The sequence below is a fragment of the Prosopis cineraria genome, unplaced genomic scaffold (genome assembly GCF_029017545.1).
Source record: "Prosopis cineraria cultivar Desert tree isolate PC_DT_omini unplaced genomic scaffold, ASM2901754v1 PC7, whole genome shotgun sequence".
Taxonomy (NCBI): Eukaryota; Viridiplantae; Streptophyta; class Magnoliopsida; order Fabales; family Fabaceae; genus Prosopis; species Prosopis cineraria.
In genome coordinates, this window is record NW_026555338.1 from 37538652 (window position 1) to 37560661 (window position 22010).

General features: G+C 36.2%; 2 protein-coding genes across 7 annotated transcripts; both read left to right on the top strand.

Moving 5' to 3' along the window:
* The first annotated feature begins 1997 nt into the window (after positions 1-1997).
* Positions 1998-6021, top strand: LOC129315962 (uncharacterized). 3 transcript variants are annotated; one of them, XM_054960150.1, is made up of 10 exons: positions 1998-2267; positions 2375-2425; positions 3158-3274; positions 3366-3824; positions 4139-4578; positions 4688-4792; positions 4937-5009; positions 5097-5186; positions 5271-5390; positions 5508-6021. In XM_054960150.1, the coding sequence occupies exons 1-10, from the start codon at positions 2010-2012 to the stop codon at positions 5814-5816; spliced, it is 2022 nt and encodes a 673-aa protein (XP_054816125.1). In that variant the 5' UTR covers positions 1998-2009; the 3' UTR covers positions 5817-6021. The 3 variants fall into 3 exon arrangements, with proteins under 3 accessions (XP_054816125.1, XP_054816126.1, XP_054816127.1); XM_054960151.1 differs by having other exon boundaries at positions 4688-4787; positions 4950-5009; XM_054960152.1 differs by having other exon boundaries at positions 2129-2267; positions 3175-3274.
* A 9398-nt stretch (positions 6022-15419) lies between these two features.
* LOC129315734 (BEL1-like homeodomain protein 8) lies at positions 15420-21845 on the top strand. Of its 4 annotated transcripts, XM_054959725.1 has the most exons (6): positions 15420-15616; positions 15877-15935; positions 16500-17882; positions 20158-20534; positions 20641-20701; positions 21015-21845. In XM_054959725.1, exons 3-6 carry the CDS (start codon positions 16563-16565, stop codon positions 21534-21536), a joined length of 2280 nt encoding a protein of 759 aa, XP_054815700.1. In that variant the 5' UTR covers positions 15420-15616; positions 15877-15935; positions 16500-16562; the 3' UTR covers positions 21537-21845. The 4 variants fall into 4 exon arrangements, with proteins under 4 accessions (XP_054815700.1, XP_054815697.1, XP_054815699.1 ...); XM_054959722.1 differs by lacking the exon at positions 15877-15935; XM_054959724.1 differs by lacking the exons at positions 15420-15616; positions 15877-15935 and adding an exon at positions 15952-16235.
* Positions 21846-22010: the final 165 nt, after the last annotated feature.

Genomic DNA, 22010 nt, shown 5'->3' on the forward strand with positions numbered 1-22010 from the left:
TAATATTTTAAAGATATATATTTTTTAGAATATCCATAGGTCTTTTCATGAAAAATGAAAAAAAAATTAGAATAATAATTTACATTTTCATAATATCCATATGTATTTTTAGAATATCCAATAATGTTTTTATGAAAAATGAGTAAATTTTTAGGATAACCATTTTCTTTTTCATAATATTGGTAAGCGTTTTCAAAATATTCATAAATGTTTTTATAAAAAATAAGTAAATTTTCAGAATAATCTTTTGCATTTTCAAAATATCCTTTGATGTTTTTATGAAAAAAAATTTCAGAGTATGCACTTGTGATATTTGAATAACAACATGTAGTATCAATCTAATTTAAAATTTTTTGAAATATCTAAAGATGTTATTTGAATAAAAAAAATTTTATTACATATAATTGAAGTTTCAATGCACATAGCAAAATAATTGCTACATATGACTAAAGACTTATATTTCTGGTATTCCTATATGGTTTTAAGTTAAGAATTTTTAAAATATAAAAAGTTATTATTTCAATTCATGAAAGTTTTTTTTTTGCATATAATTAAATTTCAAATGCATATAGTGAAAAAATCATTTCATATGACTAAAGACCCTGCTTCTACTATTCTAGAATATGTCTAACTTAAGAATTTTCATAATATTAAAAATTGTTATTCAAATAAATGGAATTTTTTTATATATAATTGAATTTCAAATGTATATAACGAAAAAATTGATGTATATGATCGAAGACTCTTGATTTTAGTATTTCAAATTGATATATTGACATTGAAAACTTTGTATTGAATATTGATATGAAATTATTAACAACAAAGTACCTTGTGACATTTCAACAGCAGATAACCTTGTATAAAATATTGATAGCAAAAAATTTTGCTCAACTTTTACCTTTTTTTAATCAATAAAAATATTTTTTTCATTTAACTCTTAACAATTATTGTCAGCGAAAGACCTCAATACTAAATCTTTCCCAACTTCTTTTCAGCAATTAATTTAATGGTCAAGTCATTTATGAAATTTTTTCGAGATTGATTTTATATCCAGAAAGTAGAAAAATTGAAAAAGAAAAAAGAAAAGAAAACAAACCTTGAAGTCAGTGATAAATATGAGTCGTGACCTTGTGCTTTTTGGTTCTGATGAATGGATGACTAAAACTAAAGCACATGCCGTGCCCAAAAAAACACATGCGCGCGCGCACACGAGAAACAAACATTTTTCGCTTCCATTTTTAAATTTATACCCCAAAAAAAAAAAATAATTGTCTTCATGCTTTGGGACCTAATATTGATATTGATTATTTTTAGTGGAAAATGGACACGTGGTTGTCTCCGTCACTAACTCAGACTTCTCGTATAATTCAATCTTAGATACATAATTCCAACTTCCTCCCAAAGTCAGAAACATCCGACGAAAATTAAACAAAACAAAACAAATCTTAAGAAGGCGGCAAAGGGAACACTTTATCTTCTACCTAACTGTCAATTGCAAAGCTTACTTATTGAACACAAGTTGGAAGCTCCGGAAATCGGAACGTAGTCGCCAGTTGCTTGACACTAGTATTCAAGGAGACCTTTAAATTAAAGCAGACCGAGCTTCTTCCATAAGCTTCTCTCGATCAGTCCGAATTGCCATAAAAAACGAGACTGAATTTTCCAGGTCCGTGTGCAAAATATTATGAGTCACCGTGCATGAGAAATTGCGGTATTTCAAAGCTTTAAGAAATGTTCTTTTTCTGATATTCGTGCAAGACTCGTCCATGGCGGATCCATTATGTGACCGGTTCCAAATTTCAGTGAGGAAACCGCTCACCTTTACCTCTGCGAAAAAGTAGTTATAATTTAGAAATAGAGGAAATAGAATATACAAAATAAAACCTGAAAAATCAGGATTGGAAGCAAAGCCAAAGGGTGTCTTTTTTGTGTGTGCATGATGCCCCACTCCCACCAGCACCCACAACCACAACGAAGGCGGTTATTATCGGGGTGCCTGAACCAACTCAATGAACATCTTCTCTGAAAGCTACTTCTCATCTTCTCGAACAATCCACACTACTTCTACTTCAACATCAACCGCCCTCTTGCCCTCTTTCTTTTGGCCCAAGCTTGTGTTTTCCTCCCACCAACACTCTCATGAATTTAATAGCTGCTGTTTCCATGTTTCTTCCGAGCGTCGGACTAGGTTCAAGCTTGGGTATACCCGACTCTCTTCCATGGCCAGCCAAGTAGATTCCTCACTGCTTCATTCCCCTTCTGAGATTGTAAGTCTTCTTTCTTTGACAGAAATGGTCCCTTTTTATTTTTTTCGTTTCCCTTTAATCAATATCACAGCGCGTCATCACTTATGAGCTTCTTCCTTTGTTTTCAGAGGAAGAAGAAAATCAATGGTCATCAAAGAAGAAAGGAACTTGAAAGAGAGGTATTGTGAATTTTGACTGCGCACAACACAATTCCGCTGCCCTCTTGATTGTTTTTAGAGTATTGAATGCGAGAACTGTAATTACCTTGGAAGAATGATCGATATAGTCCTAAAATTGTGTCATGTTCATGTCCATTGCGACCACATAATGAAGAGTTTGCCGCTTAGTCCGAGTATAGCCAAACTGCCTGAAATAGAATCATTGCGTGCTAGATTGCTAGCCTGAATGGGTGGTGATTTACCTGATCTAGGCGCCAAAAAACATTTGAAATAGCCATATATGTGTGCCAGTCTAACAGTCTTACTGCTATATTATTTAAGACTTTGTTTGCAACGAACTGGGTAATTCATTATCTGCTTAGTTGCGTTGATTAACTCTGTATCATTTCACCATTGGCACAAAACAACATTTTATAGAACATAGGTGATCTCTATGGTCTTAATTATTATCTTTTGTTCCAATCAAAATGGGAATTATAACCTTCACCCCCCTTTAAAAGTTGGGCCTGTAACTTTATTCCTATCACGAGTATAGTATAAAGAACAACTGTTGGAACTACAAATTTCATCTAATTGCCGATAAGGATGGTGAGTAATAAATGAGGACGACCCTTTTTATGGACTGTGCTTTCAATAGGATGATTTATGAACAAGCATATTCTAGTGGAAATATTAATATGTATATTTGCATGATAGAGAATTATGTGATGTCTTTTTTAACGTAACAATTAGGTATCTATGCTTCAAAGGTTGTTGGATCAAGAAGAAAAGGTTCATGAGATTTTGGAGATGGTTTATAATCGGCCGAACGGTGCAGCCATATCAATTCCAAATTTTCTTCCTCCCAAGGTAATACAGTACCCACTTCAAACTTCCCCGCCTTATTTTTCATTTTAAAAATATTTAATTAATTTTTTTGATATCCTTGTCATTTGAATAGACAAAAGAGCTTTTAACAGAACTAGTTGTGGTTGAGGGTGAGATAGCGCGACTTGAATCCCAAATAAGCCAACTTCAAGCTGGTTTGAAATTGGAACAAGAAGCCACTAAACAATCAAAATCAAAATCTTGGAATCAAGACAAGCTGAACAATTCAAACAGTTATTTATCACCTGCACCAATTCCAATTCCAATGCCAAGCCCTGCTCAAAGAAGTGTTCATGAGAGAATGGCATTTGAGACAAAGGCATTGCACTTCATAAGCAAGGCTATAAAGGGCGATTATCATCTCAATGACTTCACTCTTAATGAGAAATCTGGGTTTTTGAAAAGTTCTGATGAACAGAAAGAAAACAATTTTCACGAAGATGTGAAATTTCAAGATAGGCATCCGAGAAAAGGGGGGACGCTGAAGCCTAATTCTTCACCTTTTCGAGACCCTCGCCATCCATCACCTAAGGTAGTTAAGCATGCCTATCACTCCTTATTCATGCCATTGAAATATATCCATCTAATTTTGTTCAAGAGGTTTGTTGATTATAGAAACATAGAAGCCAAAACTATGGAACTCATACACATCATGAAACAGTGTGGCATATTAAAAGTTATATATAAAAATTCAAACACGCTATAACTTTGATATTCTTTTTTAGCACTGTGTATTGTTTAAAAATTTACCCCAACCTGTATGGTGTGGTAAAATCTGGTTAAACTAAATTTGGAATTAGATATCATTGTTCACTGATTTCCAATCACTTTGATTTCGGTTTTCAGCTGAGGGAACGAAATTTAGAGATGTATATAGATCCGCCAACAAAATCTTTACTGGACCCACTTCTGTCAGAAGAGAACGATCTGAAATGGCAACCCAACAAGCTTTCTGAGAGCATCATGAAGTGTTTGAATTTCATATACGTGAGACTACTCAGAACATCAAGAGCAACAGAGTTGGAAAAATCAGGGCCCATTTCCAGGTCTGTGCACTCTTCTTTAAGCGCAAGAAGCTTCAGGGTGGATCCTGGCATGAACCCAAAATCAAGCCTTATGTTGCAGAGGGAGTCAAGGCAGCAAGACCCATATGGAATTTTCGATGCAGAGGAGTCCATTCCCCGAGATATTGGTCCTTACAAGAATCTGGTTATATTCACCTCCGCTTCTATGGATTCGAAGTTCATCTCAAGTCCTTCCTCTGTTCCATTACTTAGAAAGTTAAGGTATACCATTAATCAAATATTTCATATATCGACCACAGTGAGAATTAAATTGGCCTACCTCAAAAATTCATATACACAATCTCAGTTTTTTGTTTCTGATGGAGTACAGGGTATTGATGAATAATCTTCAGACAGCTGATTTGAGCAGCCTTACCTATCAACAGAAGTTAGCATTCTGGATCAACATGTACAACGCTTGTATCATGCACGTACGGTAAATTTGATTCTATTCTTTTGTTAAGTGCAACCAGTTTGGTTTTTGCATTATTACTTTTTTTTCCCTTTGCATTCTGTTCGGCTTCTCCTTTCATCTGGTGAATGAGAAATCTAGAAAATGAACGATAATTAATTTGCATAGGTATTTATCTCAGGGTTTTATCCAATACGGGGTGCCATCCACACCGGAAAAGTTACTTTCACTGATGAACAAGGTACAATAAGAATCTTGACACAGAAGATACTTGCCCTGTTCCTAAATTCTTGAGATTTTGAAGGTAAATGAAAGTGTTTGGATGCAGGCAACTCTCAATGTAGGAGGCAACACAATGAATGCTCAAACGATAGAGCATCTCATTTTAAGGAAAAGAGCAGCTTCAAATATAAAAGAGGTAAGTCCTGTGGTTTCCCTTGATATATAGCAGAACTAAACCGATTTGATGGAACACTGTTAATTCAATTGGTCATGGCTATAGGTACATCGAAAAAGCGAGTGGGAGGAGAAAGAATCAATAGTACGAGAACTATATGGTCTTGAATCTATGGATCGAAACGTCCTATTCGCTTTGTGCTGCGGAACTCGTTCTTCCCCTGCAGTAAGTGAACTGAAAATCCAAAAAGCGAGGCTTTCTTTATGGATCAGCGGGCTTCTCTAATTTCTATGTCCACTGTAAGCAACCGAAACAATGAAGCTGTGTTGTGTATAAATGCAGGTAAGGATTTACACAGCGGAAGGGGTGATAACAGAGTTGGAGAGATCAAAACTAGACTATCTGCAAGCTTCAATTATGGTGACCAACACTAGAAGAATGGCGTTTCCAGAGCTGTTACTGAGGAACATGCTTGATTTTGCGATGGACACGGACTCATTGGTGGAATGGGTGTGTAACCAGTTACCAACCTCAGGTAGTCTAAGGAAATCAATGGTGGATTGTTTTAGAGGCCATGCCAATATCAAGGCATCCACCATTGTGGACAAGATACCCTATGACTATGAATTTCAATACTTCTTGTCTGTGTAAAGAATAAAGATAGTTCTTTTTTCCCTCCCTCTTCTTTTGCAACCAAAAAAAAAAAAATCTATGTACAATGCAATTACAACTTGTGTATGAAAATTATGGAAAATACGGGATGATAATAATGAGGGTATTGTGCAAGAATTGGACAAATTTAAATGATATTTTGTCACATTTATCTTTTGAAGAATATCAATGTCTCATTGGCTCATTCGTGACCTTGTGGATATGAAAAATTGAGTTTTATTATACTTGTCTCTTGTCTAGTTTGAGGATGAGACTTATATTTTCTTTTAGGATTAATAAGTAAATAGGACTCTTAATTTTTGTTCGAAAATCATCCTGAACTCTAAACTCTTAAAATGTACAAAATAAATTTTAAACTTTTAAATTCATAACAAAATAAACTTTGACCGTTAACTTTTTGACTCTGTAACTATTCACGTGGCACTGTTCATCATGGGCCTTAGCTAATGCTAAATTTTAAAATTTTAATCAAATTACCCTCATTGTTTATATATATGATATTGATTATTATGTAGATTAAATTAGCCTCAGCATGACTCACCGCGGTAAATGCATCGTTGGCTGTGGCAAACAATCCATAATTTTATGAAATGATATTTTTTTTTCTTTTTTTAATGTTTTCCAAATGATTAGTATCTCATACTCTCTTATACTCTGTAACTCTAATTTAATATTATTTTAAATAATATTTATTTATTTAATGGTGAAATTTTGGGATTCCATTTAAAAAGAAGTTTAACTATCAAATTAATTAGTTAATTAAAATTAAATAAATAAACACGTGTAGTGTCAATGTGGAATGGAAGAGGAAGAGTAGCAGTTGTGGAGGAGATTGTTGGTAACAGAACAAATTTCAGGGTAATAGGTAAGGGAGTGAGGTGTCATGGGGCCATTACTCCCCCCCAAAAGCTAGCTTATTGGGGTTTCAGAGTAACAGGTAAGGGAGTGAGGTGTCATGGGACCATTACTCTCTTCCCCAAAAGCTAGCTTATTGGGATGTGCAGCGCACTTATTTATATAGCCAGGGTCTTTCTCAAGTTCCTTCGATGTGTGACCTAATAGCTACCCTTGTCAATCTATGATGCCCCGTCACGGGTAGCCCATTAAAAGGGCCCACCAACTGGGTAAACTCATGTCTGGCTCTGATATCACTTTATCACGAGGCCATTATTCTCTCCCCAAAAAGCTAGCTCATTGGAGTGTGCAGCGCACTTACTTATATAGTTAGGATTCTTTTCAAGTCCCTCCGATGTGGGACTTGACAGAAGGCAATAAATGGAGGTATTATTGGAAATGAGCATGTAGCCTACAATAAAAGTGGTGTAAGGATCAGAGGGGCGGAATGAGAAAGGAGAGGTGGTGGTGTAGGAAGTGATAGGTGTTGGGGATTTAGGATCAAGTTGAGACTTAGTTTGAGGGGTTGAGGTAGGAGTGGTGGCATTGATGACCCTTTTACTTTTACTTATGAGGAGGAGATCAAGAAGATAGAAAAATCAGACAATAGACAAGTTGTTACTAGCTTTGCTAGGTTTGGGAAGGAAGAGCCAAACTGGTCAATCACCACGTAATATGGAGTTAATGAAGCTGAAGCTATTGCTTCTAAAGGCAAGGCTCTTCATATTTTATTGAAATTTATATTTGGAATAAAAATAAGTGAATGTGAATAGATCATGTTTAGAAGAAGTTGAGATTATTACTTAGTTTGTTAATTATCACTCTAGTATGGATACTGCAAATGTAACATATATATTGCGATGTCCAATTTGACTTATTGGACTTGGTTGAGTGTGAGAGACTCGATTGACTCGACTATGTACGTGGGAGTGGTATCATTCCCAATGCATCACTATCACCATATTAGCATTAATTAATCACTTAGGTCAAAAGGAATGAAATGAAATGAATTAAAAAAATCAAAACAAAAATAAATTAAATCATTTTCATCCCTTATAATGGTAAGTATGATAAAGCTTATTAATATATATTATAAATGTGGTAATCATTATATCCTTAAAAAAATTTCATGAATCATGAATCCCAATTTTATAAACTAAATTATCTATCTCCCTTATGAATATAATCACCTGTTACCTTTGATCATTTTATTTTTACCTTTTTTCAATCTACTTCATTATATTTCCTTTTAGTAACTAAACAAGACCTTAGCCTCTCTATTACTCCGTCCTGTCTCTATTACTTTAAAACACATCTTACTATTTTACTGCGATCCATGAGAGGGTGTTTTGTTCTTAACTATTTAGAAAAAAAATTACCCATATATAAATAAAGAAAGTTTTAAATTTACATTGCATTTTGTTCTATAGTTAATGAGTTCAAATGAGAGTAGTGTGGAGAAAATGTAATCAATGCCTCATCAAATAAGAATCATCAATTTATCTATCTTATCATGAAACATCAATCTCTTCTATTATAAGACATTTTATAACAAAATCTAAAAGAAATATGTTGGAAACAAACACTTACCATTATGATGAAAAACCTTGAACCTCACAAACTAAGGACATTAGCAATAGAGGATAAGTTGGACAAGAAAGGCATGTTAGATGATTTAGAGGGATTATTTCCAAACCGATAAAGAAACCTAATAATTGACAAATGGGTATAAGGAGAATCAGAGAATGCCATGATTTTATCTAATATAGAAAGACGATATTCGAGTCAGTCTCATGAAGGTCTCTAGATAGGGACTGTTGGACTGAGAAGAACACATGACTAAATAAAAGCTAGGCCTATTCAAGTGGCCTAAAAGTTCGATCAGTGTAGTCCTACCCAAGCCAATCAGGCTGAGTGGGCTGGGATCAATCATAGCCTAACCTTTCTCGGCTCGAAATACTTATTTTTTTGAAAAAAAAAACGTACCTTTTGATCCCTGCATTTTTTCTAGTGTTTTGGGTTCATATACTTTTATTTTTTAATATTTTATGTTCATCTAAAATTTCTACACTTTGTTCATTTTGTTTATTTAGAGATCTAAAATACTAAAAAAATAAAAATATATGGACCCAAAACACTGAAAAAAAGTATAGAAATTTATAGTAAAACACGAGTAAAGTGCAGAGACTAAAAGGTATATTTTTTCCTATTTTTTTTCAAAAATTAAATATTTTATAATGCTATTTTATTTAATTTTTCATGTATTAGATTATTTTTATGTTCATTATGAATTTCTGTTATAATTTCAATTTTTCTAATCATTAAATATTTAAAATTGATTTTTTTACATTATATCATGTGAAAATGATAAATATTTTTAATTATATACAATTTAAAAAATTATTGTTTTGAATTCTAGCATTATTTTTATAAATAATTCTTTTTAAATAATTTTAATTATATTTTATATCCTTTAATAAATTATTTTTGTATTTATTTTTTAAAATAAAATTCAAGCATCGAGGCTCAAGCATTCAGGCATCCCAATGTTTGAATATGTACATAGAGTTAGGCACCGAGTTAAGGGGAGGCTGGCCCAACTTGGCCCATTTACACCCCTAGAATAGGTGTGGAGAATTAAGCAAGCAAGTAAATACTAGCGAGATACATGAAGTAGAAAAAAAATAAAAACAAAATTGTGAATCATAATGGGCTGAATGCCACCTGTCCAAAACCAATGACCAAGCACGGGCTTGGGCCATGCGACACGAAGGAATGCACATCAGAAGGTGCAAACACAGTGACCACGCAGACACATTAGAAAGTCCGCTACACGTTTTTCATTGACTCCGTGCGACTGCAGCCCCTCCTTTAAAGTGGTTGCGCTCTTGCCAGCTCCTTGCTAATGTAATTGGACGAAATCACGTTAGTAACTTTAAATTAATCACATTTTTCAACATTAGCGACCCCAAGACGGTAACAATTTGAGTATAGCAACAACACTCATCCCTGATGTATATAGTACTCGCTATAGATTTAAATTCTCTAAAGAGATTGATGAATTTTTATGAAGTTTTCGTTTCTAAGGAAGGAAGAAAAATTTTATATTTTATAAAAAATAATAAAATAAGTAAAAATACGGAAAAAAGAAAACTTCATAGAAATTCCCAATTCTAATTTTAGAATATTTAAATCCCTCACTATATGTTAACCTGAAGCTTCGTTTCTCTTTGAGAATTCGTTGTTCTGTAACTTCTGTTCTGGACGTGCGTTACCATGACAGAACTAGGAGGAGACTCTTAACACAATGGCGTGGATGATGATTTTCACGAGGCAACAAAAAGCAAGCAGGAAATACCAGTTTTAGTAAAACTGATTAAAAAAAAAATTAAACATTGATTTTATTGTTGAAAAAATTATATTCAGATCCCACAAAAAAAACTTATTTTCAAGAGATCTTCTAAATTTTATAAAACACTCCAAAGTTTTAAATTTTATGCATTGACAATTTGATCAAGGGTATTGATAATCGGGTAGTGCCCCAGTTATGTTATCAATGTGTAGAATTTAAAATAATAAAATATTTTTTAAAATTTATAGAATTTTTCGATAATAATTTTTTTTATAAGACCTGAATGTAATTATTCCTTTATTATTCCCACAACAAAATCAGTCATCGATATTTTACCCATTTGAGCATATCTAGTGCAACAACTTCCCTGTTGGGCCAGTAAGGCACTCCTTAAGCCCACAAACATAGATTCGCAAAAAACGAGCCGCCGTATTAAATTCTTTTGCTTCTTTTTTATAAAAATGAAAATAATATACAAAAAAAAAAAAGGCAAATAATGACTGAGATCCACCAAACGAAAAAAAGAAAAAAGGCTTACAGTTAGCACGATCGCGTGGGGGTTTTTTCAATAAATGGTTATTTAACACTTCGGGAATCCTAGCCGAGGACTTACTTCCCTGCTGTCAAATTTTTTGAGGTATCTGTCTCAGTTCATTCCATCAATCACACTCGCGCTCTATTTACTCCGGCCTGATTAACTTTCCTATTTTAGGACAAAGCACCTTTAGCAGCAAATTAGCATCCTTTTTACCTTTAAATAAAGCTTAGCATGGAGAGATCCTTATTAAAGTACCGACTAATAAAACTTTTATCTATCACCCACCGATTTTATAATTTTCTTCTTGCCCGGAGCTGCACTAAAAAGCGACACAGTGCTCTCGTATGTTTCCAAGGTTTCAAGAATCAACAGTAGACACAGTAAATGTTGTTACTCGCAGCCTCCTCTTCCCGGAAAAGCAACACCAGTGAAAAGGCAGGAAGTATAACGGAAAGTGGGCATGCACTGATGCATATCAATTTTGAAACATTTGGTGATTATACTCGATACAGTATCTATATCAAAGCAATTTGTTGGGGCAGGCTGCATATATTACGCTGGCTGGCATTTCAACATACCGATTCTCTTTGTAACCCTCTTTTGTAAAAAGTGACGTTCGTGATTGATCCGCATCCTTTTGTGGCAATTGGCAATCACCCATGTTGGTTTACACATTTGAACAAAGGAAAAAGGAACATGTTCCTTCCTGGAGAGACCCCACCCATCATTTAGATGCTTTCATGTGATTGATTACACAAATGAAGAAGGATCATCAACGTGACCGAGATTTCAACCTGGCCACCTGCCTTTTCGTGAAATATCATTCATATTCTTCCTTGAAGCTAGAGCACTTATAGACCCTAGCTACCTAGACATTCTCTCTCTTCAACCATTAAGCTCATCACTTCCACATCCGTGTTGACCCTGGCATGCATGCACATGTAGTATATAGTATCCAAGGTACCAGCCGGCGGTCACTTTCGTCGTAACTGAAAAATAATAGTTGCTCGAGTTACTAGGGCAAAATATAGAGTGGAGATTTAACGCTGCAATATAACAAGTTGGTGAAATAAAAGCGTGAGAAAAGCGGATAAGCATATGCGCGGCAGGGCTTTGATTTATTTGAGGTAATATTTTTATGCGGGGTTACCAAAAATGCACAAAGGGACAGAAGGGTTGAACAGGTAAAAGTGGGAGTGATTTTGAAGGACGAGGGAGGATGAGGAGGGCAATGAAGCCCAGAAGAGTGGCAGTGGCGTGAATATAGGGAAAGAAGAGTGCCAGGAAAGGGAAAAAACGTTGCCAAGTAGAGAGAGAGCGAGAAGTGAAAGGTTGACAGTGACATGCACTGAGAGGAAGAGAGTGTTGCTGCACAATGCCAAAGGGCAGCTACAGTCCTCACCCACATTGAGGACAGGCCACAGGCCCTGCAATGGATATTTATAGTACTGCAAACATGGTAGGCAGCTAATATAGGCCAGTTTTTTATTGTAGGGTTTCTGTAGTGACGTGATTGCCTGACCTCACTACCAGTTAAAAAAAAAAAAACCCCTCAACACTTTAATAGCGATTGTTCCTTTTGTTGTCTTTTACTTTTTATGGCTCCCCAAATTTTAAATTAAATACACGCATCCTTCTCCTCTTCCTCCTCCTCACCTACACGGCTACACCTTCGAACGTGCTTTTATTTACTGTAATGTAATTTAGATTTTATTTTGACTGTCCAAATCCGAGCGCGCGTTCTAATCTGACAGTTGGTCAATTATTACCGAGGATTTCTTTCCTGGGCGATTATTTCGGCAGGGGTAGGTTTTTATTAAATAAGGGGGTCAGGCGGATTATTTGAGACAAGGCGGATGCGAAGCGCAGGCCATTGAATTCTTTATTTACTGCTTGCATGTGGATCAGTGGCCATCACTCCATATGACTCATTAATACCCATAATTAGGCTTTGTTTCAGTTTCTTTTCCCTATCTCGTCGAACTGGAACCCATACGCAAAGAGTTGATCTGACAGTTTGTACTTCAAGGCCTTCATCAAAAATGGACCCGATCCGTTCTCCAATCCTTTGGAAAAACGAGTCATCTTCAGAAGGAGTTTTTTTTTTTTTCGTTTTTTATTCATTATAGAGTGTGTAGATCGTAAAGGAAGGGGTGAAGTTATGTAGCATAGTTTAGGCCGGAAAAGAGAGAGAGAGAGAGAGAGAGAAAGAAGTTACACAGTATACAAGTTTGAAGGTGCTTCTGGTTAATGAGAATGCATGTGTAGAAAGGTGGGGAGAAAACACAGAGAAAGAGGGAGGAGGAGAAGGAGATGACGTAAGGTGAGCAGAGGTCTCGAATGTCGGAGAGGAGATCTTTTGGTTAATGGCAGAGGTAATATCTCCACTTACCGATAACAAGAGAAAAGCTGATCACACTCGATTTCACTATTCCCCCCCTCAAAAAAAAAATAAAAAAAGAAACCCTTTTTCATTGCCTACCTCGATGAACCCCCCTTTTTTTAATTTGCTTGCGCCTCGTCTGTGCATTTCCATTCCTGTTTCCTCCCTCGCTATGATTCTTACAGCGAGTGTATTTAGATGTCCATGTTGGACGATAATTTCAGAATCATAATTTTTGACACATAGATCCCGGATGACGGAGTAAAAATTAATTTGAACCAGTTCGGTCAAATAGTTCATGATTACAAAAAGAGATTGGAAGGGGGGCCTTCAAAATATAAACACATAATTACATGGAAATATGAAGAGCAGAGAGATTGTTGGGAACGAGGGGGGGGGGATGTGAGGGATGGTGTCGTCACTCCGTTCAAACAACAATAGGTCTCAGCTGGACTGACCCACGTACGTGGTCCAACATATGCCATCAATCCCTGTTAACCCCCCTCTCTCTCAACTTTTTCAGTCCCTTTCATTTTTCTTTTTTATTTTCTTCTTACTTTTGTCTCCCTTCTCTCCTAATCCTTCTTTCTACTCTCTGCCACGTAATTTTAGTATCATTTTACGCTTCATCCAATCCATGCACCGTTTATTTTTTTTTACAAAACCCCCTTTTCATTGTTTTTTTTATTTCTTTTTATTTTCACTTTAAAGGCATCGCCCCTCTCCTATCTTTCACAAAAATCGAACGAGTCACCCCGCCTCGTTTTGGCCCGTGAAAGCAGTATTGACATCACTTCTTGCGTTATTCTCTCTCTCTTTCACTGAATTACAAATGTTTCTTGTCCCCCCCTCTTCTCATTTTCCAATTTGTTCACTTTCCAGCTCCAAACAACTCTTTTTTTTTCCCCATAAATAAAACAAACACTAAGACTTGACGTGTGCTATTGAAATTGTAATTTTAACCCGTATTCCCTTCAAATTTTTTTAATAAATCATTTTTAACTCATCAAAATCACTGAATTAATTAGAATAATAAAATTATCTTAAAAATAAATTATTCTCTAATTTTGTCTTTATTTAAAAAAAGAATATTTAATATATGAACAAAATTTTCTTGAAAATATATAGCTTTGAATCTCTATATTTTATTTGTATTTTTCTTTTGATTCTTGTATTTTTTTTATGTTTTAAGTTCTTAAATTTTTATTTTTTATTATTTTTGATCTCTCCAAAATCCTTGCACTTTATTTATAGAGGGATCGAAAATAATAAAAAATAAAAATATAAAGATCTAAAATATAAAAAAATATAGAGACTAAAAATAAAATATAAATAAAGTATAGGGATTAAAATTTGTGTTTTTTTAAAATTAAAATATTGCACTTCTTTTTAAAATTTGTTGGAGGGTAAAATTGTAATTCAAAACTTACAAAAAACAAAAAAATTTATATAATGGATGACAACTTTGTTAAAAAAACAATAATGGATTTAAATATAATTAATATAGACGTCTCATAATATCGAATGAAGTATAGATCTGAATTTAAATACAACTCGCTGCAAGTACTCCTAACACTCTCCTGTTTACTTTTAAATTTACAAAAAATATCTGCTCTATCTCCCATCAATTTGACCGTTCGCAAGTAGGAATTTGTCGTCTTGAGGATGGGAGGTCCGTTGCCGTCCCGTGCAAATTATCAAGAGTGAATTTAATTGCACCGGCTTCCCGGTACTGGACTAAAACGAACAATAATGATCATAATCATAACAAAAATACTTATGTATAAATTATACTTAAACTGGTGTTTCTATCGACATCCTTCAGTATTGTGGATAGCCTACATATATACCCATGCATCTAAATTCACATACAATATACAAATATCAACATTACCAAATTATATTATAATATTTATAGATGACAAACAATTTTGTAATAAAGCTGCATAAATTTTTTTGTTAGAAAAAAACATATTACACCCGTAGAAACAAAAGCACAGGTGTTCGGGCGAAAATGGGAAAAATAATAAAATAGCATGCCCTTTTTATTTTATTTATAAAATAAAGAAATTTGATTTGATTCTGCTTACAACGCACTTCAATTATCATATTCATATTTATTTTTTTATTTTTATTTAATATTAAAAATTATTAAATGTTAGAATATTTTATTTTAAAAATAAGTATATTTAATTAAATTAAATTTTAAAATTTATTAAATTTTTAAATGGAATTAATGAGATTAAATATTTTTTTAATTCTGACAAAAATATTAAAAATAATGTGTAAATAAAATCAAGCAGTAAAGGAGAGCACTAATTGAAGGGGGAGCGTCCCATTCCTCAACCACTTGAATAAGTATATTAACGGCGACTTTACGTTAATATGGTGCTAAAGCGCGCTTTAGACGTTGTTAAACAGGTAACGACCACCGCTGATCGCATATTGCAATCATTGTTGGGGGTGTGTGCAGTGCGCCTTCCCTCTGTCGCTCTTCACCATTCGCTTCTCGTAGCTTGACCGGAATGTGCACTCCCAAGCCTATCCTCATCGGAATTTTCACTGCCTCTCTCCTCAACTTGCGATCCGGCCACTGCTACTTCTTTTCCAAGGTAATAATGAACCCACTGTACCTGTCAACTGTAATGAAACTACACTTTTGTTTTCTAGCAATTTCTGCTTACGGGGGTTGGCGACGGACCAGCACCCCCATCTCTTGCTATATATATTTTCACATGCGCTCTCCCCGAACCGCTTTAACTTCTTCCTCTTGTTTCGTGGTTGGCGTTCCATGTGTCTCGCTTGTTTTGCTGCTACTGGTACCTAAACTCGTCTCTCTCGCTGGTTTTTACGGTTACAAATGGAAGTTCAGATTTTTATCCAGTCTCACGGCGTAGCTCGAGCTGCTTGTACAGTTACGGAATTGTTAAGGTATGGTCAGAGTATGAGCCAGTAGATCCGTTCGAGGGGCATCCAACTAGGGTTTTAGTATTGGCTTCTAGTGTTGCGCGTTTCGGTTCACGTTGAAGGATTGGCCTCGACTTGCTTTTGTTTGGTGGAGAATATGTAGACGCCAGATGTATGCGTCTGAGATAGTGGACATCTTGCGGTAGGGGTGGAGAAGAGGGCTTCGAAGATTGCTTTGTTTTTGTTATATCGGGCCAAACCTGGTGACCGGAAAAGGAACAAGTACCAGCTACTAATTCTCTCTTCTAAGCATTCAAACTCGTTGTAGGATATCTACTTGTTTCTTTTGGCTCGTTTTTGTCCATTTTTTCCTTGTTATGTGTCATTTTCTTGAAATACTAGCTCCTGTTTACAACAGTATATGCTGCTCGTTTCGGGCACTCGTGACGGTAGCTTACTTTATTCTTGCCTCCGTCTTCGTGCTTGTTCGTTAGTAAAGGGGTTTTGGGTCCAAACTATTTTCCTCAACTTGCGTTCTGGGGTTGTTTTTATCTTTTGAACATCTAAAGCATGCTGAATATTTTGCAGGTGAGCAATCAAGATTGAGGTTGTAGAGGATTTTCTGTCGCATCTGTTTTGTGTGGGGTTGGAATGAGTAGTCTAAGGCCAGAATCGCATGTAGCACAACAGATTCGGCGTGACAAGTTGAGAATCCAGAATAGCTCCCAGCATTTACAAGATTTCCCGACTAATATTGAACAATTGTCACTACACCCAGGCTTAAACTCGGATTTTCTGCAAGTTAGGAATGTCAGAAACGCCAACATGCTTTACGAACCAGCATTTTATTCATCGGAAATGGCCAATTTTTCAACACCGTCGAATCCTTTATCTGCTGGAGACGAAGTCAAACCAAGTAGACTAATGTTACCTCACTATGCTTCATTCCCCCGTTCATCTGTACCGGAACAAGGACCGTCGTCAGCTGATCAACCGCGAGTTAACTTGGGTTATGATTGGATGATCAATTATGGAAGTAGTTCCGGGGTCAATGAAACCAATAATCCCAGCTCTAGTTATGCGACCGAATTGAATAATAACAATGCGCCTGTGTGTCAGCACTTGGGGAAGCCTAGTTACAACGAACTCATGGGAAGGCAGTTAGGTGATGAAGTGCATCATCCTTCGTTTCTACCTCCACTTTTCCAGAATACTTTACACGATATCGTCAAGTCAGCTTCTATCGGTGCCCAAGGATCCACCGATCATATAGCCTCTCAGATGCAACATCCTGGTCACGGTATCTGGATGGGAAATCAAAGTCAATCAAATTTGTTTCATTTCGGAAATACTAATTTGAGCGACTCCATAAATCCTCAGGGGCTATCTTTATCACTTTCTTCAAATTCCCATTCCAAGGCTTCTCTTGCTGGGTTCCCATTCCGCGATGGGCACGGATCGGACGAACTTTACTCGCGATGTGATAAATCTGCGAAATCTGTTGTGAAGCCTTCATCCTTAGTTACTAAAAATTGTGGGAAATCACTCCAAGACGTCGTGGGAGTAGCTTCGAACGCCAGTGGTTATCGAAGTAATGTAGGCCCGCTCGGGCCTTTCACAGGATATGCAACCATTTTAAAGAGTTCGAGATTCTTGAAACCAGCCCAAGAGTTGTTGGATGAATTCTGTAACATGTGTGGCTCCAACGTTATTAAAGCATCCGATGTTTCTGATATCTCTAGGCTGTCCGGAGAAGCCAGTGCTTATTCTGCAGCAGAAGCTGTCATTAGTGCAACTAAAAGTGGGGTTAGTGCAAAAGGAAGCGTTAGCAATGCAGGCGCTGCTTCGTGTTCTATCTTATTTCATTCCGACGAAAACAGTGGTGCTTGTGAAGCAAGAGGAAACTTTGATTATTCTTCCCTGTCGGCGTATCAACAAAAAAAGTCGAAGCTCCTGTACATGCAAGAGGAGGTTGGTTATTAATTACTGCTCCTTATACGCATTTCATGAGTTTACTTTTGTCTTATATGTGGATGCTTATAACAAATGTGAGGATATTTTTAGTGGGAGTTCTCCTATTTTTATATTATATAAATAGTTATCTGTCAGAAACGTACTGTTCATCTGTGAGAAAAGCCAAATGGTCACATTGCCGTGTGCAGCAAGTAGATAATTGGGTTCCTGTCGGAAAAATGAAAGGTTGGTTGTAAAATCTCCACGCTATCTCCAACCTAATAGACATAATTATTTAAAATAATAATAAAAATTAGGGCTAGTCTAGAATAAGGCAATATTAGTAGTTTGAGTGAAAATTTAATTTGAAGCAGGTTTGCAGCCATATTCTTTTGGAATGTCATAATTTTTTTCAGAGATCTCTGGAATTTTATGTCACTAAGATCTAAATTTGTCATTTGCTGCGGATTGCTGAAAAGTGACAAGACCAAAAGATCGGAATTAGGTTCGGTTGTCTTTTGAGACTTTAATTTTTTTACCTATGCCACTGGGAGATAATTCGTGTATTATTGATTCGGATTACATGTTTGTGTTTTATGATGCTGATGGATTCCTTTGTATGAGTTGGGGGATTTCAAAGCTTATTCCGCTATTTCAAGCATGCCAATCATGTTTAGATATCTCAGTATTTATTAGTTTATTAGTTCTTGCTTAAAAGCATAACCAAACAAAATTGTGTATAGCTTTTTAAAAATGAAATGTGTTAAAACTGAAATAGAGGCAACAAGCCCCTCGGGCATTGTAAAAAACTTATTAATTAAAAGCAATATTGAAAGAGTTTTTACCGTTACCAAAAGAATTAACAGTAATAGATGGGCAGATGACTCACCCGTCGACTTTCTTAAAATTAAAGCCTTCTAATGTCTTCTTCCTTTAAGATCTGTCGCTTTTTGTTGTAGATCTGATTAGCAAGGCTTCAAAATCTTTTAAAAACTTTCCTCAAGTCCAAAGCTCTTAACCTTATAAGGAGGAGAAACTTTCTGTTAGCAAAGGAAATTAATGTTCCCTTAGAGAGGAGACAGCAAGGAAAACTAATGAGAGAAGGAAAAACAAAAGTATTAGAGTGGAAGATGGGGAGGTTGGCTGCTGCTACAGCTGTAGTATTTGCCTCTAAACAGAGCAACGAGGCAGTGGCGAGTCTTGGAAGGTGAGGAACGATGGAGAGATGAACCTTGGCCCATTTTGTGTAATCAAATAGCAAATTTGCTTTAATTTTTGGAGCACATTAATTGCTGTCATAAAGTTTCGTTTTGGGTGTAATAAAGCATGATTATGGTTCATACTTGATGGGAAAGACATGGGGATGGGGTAAAAAATGAAAAGGAGTCTCATTACATCATATCATCTAGTTGATGGTGATGATATTGTTGACGGTGCTTTTTGGTGTCTCTTTGATCTATTCGGTTGAATTGTTCTTTGGACGCCTACGAGCTACCATAACTGGGCATGGGCGAAATATTCTAAATTTTATGCGCTGTTGCACCTAAAAATTACTGCCTTGGATCTGGGCGTGAAGATTTTTCTAGATAGTCTGAAGGTCCTAATCCTAACCTGATTAGTGCGATAGCATTTTGTGGGTTCTGAATTCTATTTATAGTTGTTTGAGATATTCTGATTTTGTAGGAGCAACTTTTAAGCATAGGAAAGGAAATTTTTCCTTTCTTGGATAAGATTCTGAAGGAAAATGTTTGCTTTCTTGTACTGCGTTGTACCTAGACCTGTGGTCTATCTAGGAATCCTGCCTTGTGGCGAAATAAAATATAGAAATCCTGCCTAGTGTGATCTGGAGCGCAGGAAGTCTGTCACTTTTCTATTTTTGCTGTCTCTTTCACCCTGCAAACATGTATGATGGTGATCAAATTTCTACCATCTGTTTGTCTAAAACTCCCGCATGTTGAGCTTGATGGATGGGAAAAACCTTCCTGGTTGCAAACGCTTGCTGAAATTAGCATTATATGGTATTGAAACTTTCTATATTTAGTAGGATATGATTATTATAGTTTAACCATAAAGAAAGAAGTACTATCGTAATGATGAGTAAACATGATGCTATAATGAGCGTTTTCCATCGACACTTTAGGAATGCTAAGATCCCTAATGCTTTGGAATGACGTGATGATGAATTTTTCTGTGATTAGCTTGATAGTTTATTGTTTTTAAATATGGTTGTTACTTCACTTACATAAATGCTTCTAACAGATTGACTTTTGAATCCTGTGTCGGAGTATATTAGGTTACGAAAAAACACAAGCAATATCACCAACAAATGCATATGGTTGTTTCATCTTTCGAGTCAGTAGCAGGTCTGAGTTCAGCTTCCCCTTATATCACAATGGCTCTCAAGTCGATAACAAGACACTTCAAGTGCCTGAAAAATGCCATCTTGGATCAGATCAAGCATACAAGAGAGGTGTTGGGGGAGGAGTTGTCAGGATCCACGTCTGGTTCAACTAGTAAACTTGACACTGGGCTAACATATCTGGAACAAAGCTTTCAGAAGAACAAAGCTTCATTTCTTGAACCTCAACAAGTTTGGAGGCCACAGAGAGGCTTGCCCGAGCGCGCGGTGGCAATTCTTAAAGCTTGGTTATTTGAACATTTCCTCCACCCGTATGAACTCTCCTGTCCTTCGACCTTCCGTTCTCCAAAACAAAAAGCAAAAACAAAAAAGAAAAGAAAGAAAGAAAAATGATGCACTTGCGTGATTTCTTTCCAGGTACCCCACGGATACTGATAAACACATGCTGGCGACACAAACAGGTCTATCTCGAAACCAGGTGGGGGGGTCTACTCTTATTTCATTATTGTTTTGTGTCGGTATGTTTTTTCTGTTTGGTTGATTGATTAATTGGGATTTGACACTATCACACCTGTTTCTAATGGGTCCATACCATGGGCCAGCAAGACAGCATTTATTTCTCTTGGCCTTTGTAATCTGTGTTTTGATGTTCTTGCTTTTGTCTTGGGAGCTTTTAATTAAGGCTGAACATGCACCGTATTGCAACCTTTTTTAGTTTTCTGATATTTTCTCTAACGATTGAAGTTTAAACGTGTGTAAATGCAACAATGATACAAACGAGGAACGCGCAGGTATCAAACTGGTTCATAAATGCTCGAGTCCGTGTATGGAAGCCAATGGTTGAGGAAATACACAACCTTGAAACAAAAGGCTTCGCAGGTGGCAACCAGAACGAGGGAGCATCTGGGGCAGAAGGAAGCAGTCAACAAGCTATGGTAGCAGAACCTCTAGGCAAGTTTGGTAGACACGGAGATGTAATGCCGGAGAAACAATTCCAGTGTTTGGAAATGAGTCCCTTGGGAGGGAATCCGGAGGGCGTGGGATTTATGGGTGCGGCAGAGCAATGGAATCAAGAGAAGCGGTCTAAATTGGAATGTCAGATTACGCCAAACATGGATGGGGCCTTAATGGGTTTTGTTCCTTACAGGCGTGATGCAGGCCTGGATGTTGGGGGACTCGGGTCTGTGTCGTTAACGCTGGGTCTTAGACATGGGATTGAAGCCGTACAACACCAGCAGCAGCAACAATTACACCAGGAGGACCAGATTAGACATCACTTTGGAGAGCACATGATCCATGACTTTGTGGGTTAGATCTTCATGTCTTCTTTTACACCAATGAGAAAAAAAACATGACAAACGAGGAAGGGATAGACGAACATACTGACTCCTATACGAGTGACCTCTGGGTTACGCGACTATTTTTCTGTCTTTAGGTTTAGGTGAGCTCTCAAAAGTGTAATTAAATTTGGGCCGGGCAAAAGAGTTTGGCGTGTAAGGTTTGCCCTGAAACATGTTTTCAGAAAAGTTATGATGTTCAAGTTCAACTGCCTTCAAGGTGTATGTTTTATCTGTATCAGCGATTAAAACACTTGAACGAACAGTCCCACTGATTTAGATTTTGACTCGGTCAATATGTACAAATAATTTTTAAGATTGAGTTGGATTGTTTTGAACTGGTCGTAGGATTGAAAACAGGAATTAAGTTTGGAATTGAATTTGGTTTTTAAAAATTAAATTGCTCAAATTTTGTTTTTAAAAAAAGATTAATTTTTTTAATCATTAATA